This window comes from Crocodylus siamensis, chromosome 5, assembly GCF_052110815.1.
Source record: "Crocodylus siamensis isolate JL-2025a chromosome 5, ASM5211081v1, whole genome shotgun sequence".
In the NCBI taxonomy this organism is placed as follows: Eukaryota; Metazoa; Chordata; order Crocodylia; family Crocodylidae; genus Crocodylus; species Crocodylus siamensis.
In genome coordinates, this window is record NC_143399.1 from 72,321,687 (window position 1) to 72,331,823 (window position 10,137).

General features: G+C 49.8%; 1 protein-coding gene across 2 annotated transcripts; it reads right to left on the bottom strand.

Annotated features, from left to right (window-relative positions):
* Positions 1–910: 910 nt before the first annotated feature.
* TACO1 (translational activator of cytochrome c oxidase I) lies at positions 911–8,741 on the bottom strand. 2 transcript variants are annotated; one of them, XM_090048913.1, is made up of 6 exons: positions 8,650–8,741; positions 7,607–7,915; positions 7,164–7,270; positions 5,090–5,223; positions 3,154–3,331; positions 911–2,350 (listed from the first exon to the last, which is right to left on the bottom strand). In XM_090048913.1, the coding sequence occupies exons 2-6, from the start codon at positions 7,869–7,871 to the stop codon at positions 2,150–2,152; spliced, it is 885 nt and encodes a 294-aa protein (XP_089905039.1). In that variant the 5' UTR covers positions 7,872–7,915; positions 8,650–8,741; the 3' UTR covers positions 911–2,149. The 2 variants fall into 2 exon arrangements, with proteins under 2 accessions (XP_089905039.1, XP_089905040.1); XM_090048914.1 differs by lacking the exon at positions 8,650–8,741 and adding an exon at positions 8,557–8,599.
* Between the last annotated feature and the right edge of the window lie 1,396 nt (positions 8,742–10,137).

Consider the following 10,137-nt stretch of genomic DNA (forward strand, 5'->3'; position numbering starts at 1 on the left):
CTTGTTTAAAGGCTAGAATGGGTGGTTCTGAGATCTCTTTATGACTTGGTTCTTCTTCTAGAATGAGTTGCAATTGTTTGAGGATTTTTCATATAGGTTCCAGGGAAGGATAGTATGTCATGACTAGCAGTGTGCGATTCATGGGGATTTTCTTTCTGTACTGCAGCAATTCTTCACATGGAATCCGGGTGGCTCTTTCAAAAGTTCTCTCTCTCTCTCTGGAGGAGTGTCCTTGTTAAGTGAAAGTCCTTTTGAGTGATGATCATGGGTGTTCTCCTCAGTGCAGACTTGGTGGTACCAGAGGGCTTGGCTTTATGTTACAGCTTTCTTAATGTGTTTAGGGCGATTGCTGGTTCTGTGCAGATATGTATGTTGGTCTGTGGGTTTCTTGCGATTTTACACTTTGAAATATAAAGTACTTATCAAGGTGGAAGAGGATCAGTTAGTAAGATCCTGGCCATGTTTCCTGACCAAAAACCAGCAACACAAGTTCTTGTGATTTATCCCAACCTCATGTTTTTCTTTAAAATCCCCAGCTGATGGGAGTCATGTGAATACAACCAAACCTACATTTGTCTTTAAAAACAGAATGAACCCCCACACAATCCTGAGTTGCTCAAACCCAGAAAGCAAACAAAAGATAAAACAAATTCCTAGTTTTAAAGTATCACGTTTAAAATGATCCCAGGCATTCTGAGAGCCACCAGCAGTGTGTGTGAAGGCCTCAGGCTGCTACAGAACTTCATCCCCAGAGCTAGACACTGGTTTTTCAAGCACCCACTTGCACTTGGGCTGTAAAGTGGGTATTAATTTGTGAAGAAATTATTTCCAAGTGAAAAAAAATGTTTCAACTAATTTTTTTTGATTCATCAAACATTTACATAAGAGAACACCCTCCACTACCCTCTCCTCATTGTTACAAATTCAATTTTTAATATGTATATATTTAAAAAGGGGAAAATACAAGACAAAGTTTACTTTAGACCACAGGCAATTTCTGCACAGAACGCTGTGCTCTATACTGGCAACAAGGACCAAATTTTCTCAGTAGGATGGTTGCAATGGCTTAGGAAACTATTGGTTTCACTCAGATAATTTTTCTAGAGAATGTTAGATAACCATCCCATCCAGCCTCTAGTATAACTCAGGCCAGAGAATCCCTCCAGGGACCTTTGAACCCAGTCTTAACAGCTCCTGGACTGGAGTGGCAATTGAACAGTCACCACATCTTAATTGACCAATGCCCTTCAACCACCCCCTTATTTCCAGCTTGAATTTCATCCCTGCCTAACTGTGACAGAGCAAGCAACTCCAAGGAGCCTTAATGTTGCCTATAGAGAATTTCTCTGGACTTTCCCATTATGTCTCCATCCAAACTGGCCATGACTCATCCAGCCTCCAACTACAACTCCACAATGGCCCCATCCCCCATTCCCTGAGGCACACATGTATTTGGATAGGAAGAGCAGCACTATACCAAGAGCAGAGACAGTGAGACAGAGCCCCTACCCATAAACCATTGTTTATTAGCCAGCATGATGAAAGTATAGCTGCAACCAGGCTGAATGGTACGGGGTGCCCCTAACTTGGCTGCTGCCCTCCAAGCAGGGCTGCCATAGACAGTCATACAGGACATACGGCTAAAGGTGTGAAGCTAAGGATGGCTCCTGTCATAGCACTGCCTAGCTGTCTATGCAGTGCTGATGCTGTGCTCAGTGCTGCACAAATGAATGGCAGCTCATCCTGCACAGCATCTGATGCCTGGGGAAAGGGGTGGGCCTTGTTGCTGCAACAGGTGTGGGTTGAAGCCCTGCTGGGCTCAAGGCACAAGCACCCAGGACAAATACCCCTGCCCTGCTGAGCCCTTCAGCAATCAAACCAACCCCCACCACAGGTGAAGGACAAAGCAAGAGTCACCCCATTGGCAACAATCCAGCCTGGCAATTAACCTGTGGAGTCCTGATTGCATTCCAGGGCAAGACCGAGTCCTGAACCACTTTGCCAGAGGGTGCAAACCCCAGCTAAGCAGTGGAGCACATCTCGTCACTGTCCATGGGGCACCAACATCCTGTTTCTTGTTATCCCAGTAATGGGGTGGGGGGGACATTCTGACACTGTCCTTGCCCCTCACCATCCCAAACACAGCCCCCTACTGAATGTTGTCATAAATCCTAATCACGTCTTGGCAGTTACCCAGGCCCATGAGGAGCTCTGAGGCCTGCTTCATCTCCTCCTCAGAGAGCTCCACAGTGGTGTTGGGGATGAACTCCAACCCAGCAGAGAGCGACTGCAAGCCTTGTGCATCCAGCTTCTTCCGCACCTGGTGTAGCACAGATACATCGCACAAGAACTGTGGAAAGAGAAGGGAGGGTCTCAGCACAGGGGGCCAGGCATGCATCCTCAACCATGCAGCATAGTTTTGACCCCTTCTGCTGGGTTGGGTCCACGGCAAACTTGAGTCTGTTGCTGGAGCAGGGAGCTCATGTTTTGCGCTCAGAACATCACCAGTTTCTTTCACCAAAGTCTGTTCTCCCTGACACTGCACTGTGGTCACCCTGAGGTCTTCAACTGCAGTAAAGTTTCACAATATTACCCTGGTTGAGCAGAGGGTGAAGAATGAGCCCCTGGGTCCATGCTACAACAGCCTCAGAGCTGCTCTCATTCATACTACATCCCCTGTGGGAAGCTGGGGAAAGCAGCCCAAGAACAGAACAAAGCTGAGGAGCCTCCCTTCACCCCAGGCAGGGGCAGGATATAGAGGAAGGCTGTACAATACATGCAGCACAGTGAAGGCATCCACCAGCAGCCGGATGGTCCCCATCAGCTGATTCAATCCCAGACCCAGCCAGGAGCCCCCGCAAGGTATTGCTCCATCTCCCTGGAGGGACTGGGGCTAGTTGGAACTCCATGTACCTCCACCACAGCACAAAACCATGCAGTGAAGTGTCAAGACACCATCCCAGACCAATCTCACTGGTCCCATGAAGAAGATATCAGGAAACAGGTGCCCCCTACTAGCTGAGGGTATTGCCACTCACACCCATCTGGCCAGAGAAGCACAAGTGAATGGTCCTGAGTGCACCCCCACTTCTCCCACAATACCATGCTTTGTTGGTCAGGTAACCATGGTAATTGCAACCTGTGGAAACCTACCTTCAGCACCTCCTGCTCTTCCTCATCCTCACTCTCCTGTACATCCTCAGCTCCTGCCTCAACTGCCAACTCCAGGGCCTGTTCCAGAGACAGTGACCTCTGCTCCCGGTCCTTCCTGCTGACTGTAACCACCCCCTTTTGGTCAAAGAGGTGACGGACCCCATCAGTCATTACTGCCCTGTGTGCAAAGGCCGCAAATTAGCATAAACCAGGAGTGTGCAACACCCCTGTGTGCAAAGAAGAGCTACAGGAAAAAGAACAACCTTCACCTGAGCACCCCCACGACCATGCCAAGAAACCCCAGATCCAAGAAACATACAGGAACACTGAGCTGGAAGGGAAAGCCTGGGTCACAGAGCCTGGTCCCCTGCAGGCCACCATGCCACAAAAATTGGTCCAAAAGTGTCCACAGTAACACCCCTTCTGACACCTCCTGCCCATAACTACATCAGAAACTTAGGGCCCCCCCTGGTTTCCCTACATCCAGTCCACTAACCTCTGGCTGAAGTAGAGTGCAGCTTTCAGAGAGTCACTCCCCACCTTCCATGTCAGTGTACCAGTGCCAAATGTTGGAGGGCCCATCCCCTTTCTACAGTAGCCATTACCAATGGCTGACTCCTTCCCCATTAAAGACTGGTATCTAGTCTCTACTCTGAATCCATCTTCCTGCACCTCCCACCCAGCAGGTCTCATTCCACCTTGGTCTTTCAGAATAAAGATCCAGCTTGGTTTGTGCCAATCCCAGTTCACAGACCAGGTTGATGTCACCTCTCCACCTCCTTCAGAAAAGCTAGGAGAAACAGTCCCAGGGACAATTCCAATAATCCAGGAGCTACAGTCTCTCCCTGCAAGAATGCATCCCTCACACCCTAGACTCTTCCTGCGGTTCTCTGTGTTCAAGCGTTTCTGAACTGAACTAGGTTCCAAAGACAACGGGTGCCTGTAGATGTGCCAGGAGGCTGCTCCAATGTGCTGCAATTAATCAAGTTTGCTGGAGTGTGCCAATTAGCACGCTCCAGCCAGCCTCTGCATCTCAAGTATCAGCATCCCCACAATTCAAAATGGTGGCAGGGATGTGCCCCCACTGCCATTTTGAATCTCAGGAATCTCAGGTACCCTAATACACGAGATGCTACAGGCACTTTAATTAAAGCAACTCTCAGAGTCACTCTAATTAAAGTGCCCCCCTGCCCCCCTCCACACACACACGCACACACATGCACAATCACCCAGAGCACATGTAAAAATGCCAAATGTTTTATCTGGTATATAGCTTAGGCAGTACCTGCTTTTTCCCCGGGCTTGAGGAAAGGCACTTTTCAATAAAAGGTATTACGACCTCCCATCTCCGCAAAAAAAAAAAAAAAAAAAAAATCGCTTGTCACGTACTCTAGGCTCTCACAGCCACAATATGCCTATCTAGGCAAACAGGAGAAAGATTTAAGCCACCTGGACTAATATAAGCACATCTGTATACAGGACTATACCTGCTCATTACACCAATTCAAAATTGTTTACACAACAGTGTAGCTTCCTCCGCTTAGTCAAGGGAGTTACATTTTCTACAGCACTTAAGTGATTTGGGAGACCAGACTCCTATTGGACTGTTATACAACATGGGCTCCCAAGTCCCTACAGCACTTTAAGGGAGGGAAAAAACCCTCAACAGGACTTTGGTTCCCAACTCACTCAGTGCCTCAGGTAATTTCACCCAAGACCTGGCTTATTTCATTGCAAATTCTTGACCCGAGGCTAAACAGCTAGTAGCCAGGCCATGGGCAGCAAGTAACCAGCTTGCTCCTGTGGCTCAGTTAATGTGACATATTCCCTCTCAGCCAGGGCACTGTGATGCTTCACAACCCAGAGACACTGGGTTCAAAGTCCTGAAAACGTGAAGAACTACAGGACACCGCAGAGGCGGGGAAAGGACACTGACCCTTTGCGACTCAGTAGGAGCCGGATTTCTTGCTGAGTTCGCCTGGTGTTGTCTGTCAGTATCTCGATGATCAGGGCAGACCCCCCAGGGCCTCTAGCTGTATAGAGCAAGTAGTTGGAGCTCTTCTCTTTGTCCTGCAATGAGAAGAGTTTGGTTCAGCTCTGCCCCAGCCTTCAGCCCTGAGGGTTGGTGCTTTCACAACCATAAAAGCCTAGTCCCTTTGTACACACTTCTTGCTGCTCATTCATCTCTGTGTTGGGCCAAGAACAATTCCTTGCTCCTGCCATCTGATTTCCTCAGGACACTTGTGCAATGCCGTTCACCATACCCACTGTCCACATGGCAAATGGACATTAAAAAAAGCACAGCACAACTTGGACTACAGCCCCAAATTACAGCTGGAAATAAGGGGAAAGAAAGGAGGGGGCTCTCTGCAGGCAGAGGAACAGACAACAGGAATAACCTGAGTGGACTGGAGCTGAGCCCACTGTCCTGCCTCCAACAGTAGCCAGCACCAAATGCTGCAAAACAAGGTCTCAGGAGCCCATTATTTATTTATTTATTTATTTTGGGGGAGGGGAGGAATGATAATATGCCCCCTGTGTTATGTATAGTTTTCAGCCTTGAAGTAGGAGACTGACCCTGCCTTCCAGAACAGGTAGCTCTGGCGGCTACAGCAGCAAATGCAAATGCCCCATGTTAATTCTGTGGGTTCTCACAAGCACAAGTGACCTGTGGTAACTCAAGGTGCTCCCATGAGCCACAGAAACATCCCATAAAAATTACCAGTTTCTCAGCTTTGATGCCACCCTGCCTGCAGCAGGCTGAGAATGAATATTTCCTTGAATGGGTTCTGAGCACCCTGACCTAGCTCATTTCCTGCTCCCTTGCTTCTGTGTTACAGGACAAAGAAAAGAGATACCTCCCCCTCCCTCTGCATCCCAGTCTGCCTCCTCCACAGCGGTCATTATTTTATAGACCTGCAGCATATCTCTTCCGATTCGTCCACAGGCCAAGTTTGCAAAAAAGGACATTTGGTTTTACTCTGGGAGTGAAGCGAACACATGACACATCACCTTACCAGAGAGTAAGTCTTTCTTTTCAGGGGTAAAGTTTCCCTGACAAAATAACTGCAACAACATTATTCCATGGCATGACAGAGTAAGTGCAGGGTGTCCACAATTTCATCCAGGGCAGCCCTTCACTCAATACAAATCGGCTCCTTTGCCACCTAGTGGCCACGCAATGCAATAGCACCTACTGCAGATACCTTGCGAGAGTTGGCTGTGTCCAGTCTTTACTATGGAGTACAAGTCAGAATAACACTGGCTATAATAACCAGGGTGTGTGTCCACCATATGATGAGCAACACTCCCATTTTTAGTCTCTCTTTACAGTAGACTTTTCTTAGGTGCTCCAGTCTCTCTCATGGTCCCCTCTGATGGGCCTCCAGCTCTAGATTAACCTTCCATAGAAAGCTATGGAAACAGATTGATGCCAGAGCGCAGTTTATAAGGGAATGGATGGCAATTAATTCACTTTTCTTCTCCAGAATACTATTTTCTATCATTATTATCACAGCAACACAACAAGACATTGCTTCTTGAAAAGATAAAATATACCTTGGCTGGAGGATATCGGTATCCCAAACTAACAGGATATTCCCATTTGTTGCCATTTAAGTTTTCACTAAAACTAAAAAAAAAAATTGCTACACATTTTTGCTGAGTTTTTTCCCCCAAAATTGTATATTAAAAAAGTAAAAATTTTTTCTGTTAGGTTTTCTATAAATGGGTATTAAAAAAAAAAAATGGGAGGGAGGGGAGAAAAAAACCAAACACTATGTTTCAAACATTGCTGTGTGGCCCAAACAAGTCAAACACTACCTGGTGGCTCTACAAGGAGCATAACATTCTCATTCTGTTGTACTGTATTTCTCACCCACTCCCAACCCCATCATGACCCTCACTGCAGAACTCAGAGCATCTGCAGCCCAAGCATGAGTGCAGATGTATGCACATACACACAAACACAACCCTTGCGCAGAGCTCAGCTGGCAGCACCATATACATACCACTCCCTTGATGGCCATCTCAATTGTGGTTTTGGGCATGTTGCTGTTGCGGCATCGCTCGATGATGTTGGCCAGGTTGCTGTTCAACTCGGGATCAGGTCCCCCCTCTGCAAAGGGGACAGGAAAGGGGCAAGCCATAAGAAGGGAAGATGTGGCCAGAGTCTCAACAGGGACATGTCCGCACCACTCTGACCCCAAGGATTCCAGACATTATCCCCTCCCATGGGGAGAAGTTCCCATAGCTGGTAGGGGGAGGGATGGGAACAGAAGTGCACCCCACACAGTCCCAAATACTACCCTGCAGCAGTCCAGGGAGGATAGGGATTTTGTAGGGGATGGGCTTAAGAGGCTGCACATGTGGCCTATACCTCATACAGAAAAGCCTAAGGGACTCCCCTAGACCCATACATCAGAGCAGAGCCCCTGGGAACCCCCACCTATACCTCGCACAGCAAACCGCAGCATCATGGAGAGCTTTTGGAAGATCTGGCTACGCTTAGCATCCCGTGGACCCTTGATGTTCTTCACCTTGGACCACTTGTTGTGACCAGCAGGGATGGCACCTGTGATATGTAGTGCCCTGCCCAACAGGTAGGGAGGGCCCAGTGCAGACAGACATGATGCTGACCCCTTTGATGCCAGTGCTGAGGCCAGCAGAAGTTGCTGGTACCGCACAGGTGTTCTTTGCAGGGTGGCGGATGCAGCCATGAGCAGCTAGCAGGCAGAAGCTGGAAAGGCACAGGTTTCAGAGCCTGTCGGTAACATAGGCATACAAACAGGTTACACACCTTGGCTTGCAACAGACACATGCAGGTGCCACACTCTCTGGCCTTAATGCACATGCATGCATGCATACAAACACTGACACACAGATATTATACAGCCTGGTCCATGATGCACAAATGAACACTTGTATATGCATTGTGCACCCACATTACACGCCTGGGATATGATTTGGAACAGGTGCATCATCTACCCCAGCTTGCTACTTAGACATGTCTGGCCTAAAGCGCATGCATACTCACACACACTCACACCCTTGGCCTGCAATAAGCAAATGGACATGTGCTCATTGCACAGCTTGGAGTGCATCTCTTCCTATCACCACATAAGATATTGCAAAGTTGTCTGACACGCATAGACAATGCCACCCGGGGTGTGACCTCATCACCAACACACACACACAATACAGCCCAACTTCCAACATACAAGTGCTTTAGACACCACAGTACCCAACATGACACAATATGACACTCTCACACGGAGTCCAAGCACCTGTGCCTCCTCCACACACACATGCAGCACACGTCTCGCAACGCACGCGCGCACACACTCAGGTGTCACACGGCTGAGGCACAATGTACACTCCCCCCCCCGCCCAGGCAGGGGGCACCTGGCGCCCCGGCACACGCGCTGGCACGGCTGCCCCCGGGCTGGGGCGGATCCCAGGCGTCCAAGCTCCCCGCCCCCGCCCCAGGGGTCGCACCTGGAGGGGAGGCGCCACCGCCTCCGCGAGCCCCAGCAGCCGCGAGCCCGTCAGGGAGGGCCCGCGCTGTACGTCCCTTTCCTCCCCGCGCGGGGGCAGCTGGGTGATTTTTAACCCCGTCACTGCCGGCGGGCGCTCACGGGGCGAGAGTGGGGAGCCACCTTCGTGTCCCCGGGTCCTGCTAGTCCCCCCCCGTCCCCCCGCAAAGCTGTGTCCGCCTGTGTGGGGGCTGGGCCTTGCCTGGCCACACTGGGGGCCTCGCCCTGTGGCCCTGCTCTGCTGTGTCGTCCAAGGCAGCCTGGGTACCATGGTCTCTCTGAGGGGCCATCTCCTCGTCCCACTTCCCTCCAGAGGACGGTGATTTCAAGCGCCCCGCAACACCCGGAGACCTCAGAGCGAGCCCTGCCCAGACAGCCAGCCTCAGAGTCCCGGCAGTAGCCACGACTGTGCTTGTGCTTGCACTGTGCTTGTTCACGTGGCACGACCTTCCCGTTTGCCGTCCCCGCAGGCAGGACTCGCCTTTCCCAAACCCAACTGGAGCAAGGGACGGAGCTGGGCACCCTGGATCTCCAGGACTGTGGGAGAAAAGCGAACTCCCCCCTGCCCAAGAGGTTCCCATAAAACATGGACAAGGTGCCAGCTGAGCCTGGCTGGGTCCTCTCCCCACACCTGCAGAGCTGTGGCAAGCACTGAGTCTGTGGGATACTGGTAGGTGGAGTCATACTAAGTGTTTTGGGGCTTTCCCAAAAGTTCCTGCTTCCCAGAGCCACAGGAGCCTCCCAGCTCCTAAAGGGAGGAAAAATGCAAAAAACATTTAAACCAAAACAACTCTTTTCTTTCCTAGAGCTGCTTTTTGGGGCAGCCTCATGCACCTTCATCTAATACTTGATTTAACCAGGGTTAATTTTTCAAACAATCAGCCATTTTATAAGCACTCTGCAGCCGTGCACACGGGTTACATTACAGCTGTAGAGCACTTTCCGGGGCCTGATAGTGTGAAAAAAGTAGCTTAGGTAAGCACCGTAAATAATTTAACCTAGAAATACTACAAATATTACCAGGGGTTCACAAGGGACACACAGAGGAGTTGGGGTCCAAGAGCTTTGCAACTGGTTTTTCTCCCACTGCTGCATACAGCTGATGAGCAGAGACAGTGCAGGTTTTATATATGTATATCTATATATACCTGAACCTGTTACATATCCAGATCATGCACAACACATGCAAGCAAATCCTGGTCCCTTAGACCAAGCAATGCTTCCCTTCTATCCCCACCCCACTTGCGGGGTCACATTCTCAGTTCATCTGTCCTCGATGTTGCTGTCCCTCCAGCTCCCACTAGAGGACTCACTGCTGCTGTCACTGTTGCTATCCTCAGTTCTGCTTGTCCCTTCCTCTTCATCTCTGTCACTGCCCCCTTTTCCACTCGGAGGGAGTTGGATGATCCTGTGCCACATGTCTCTGTGCCAGGTGGCTTTGTCCGCGTCC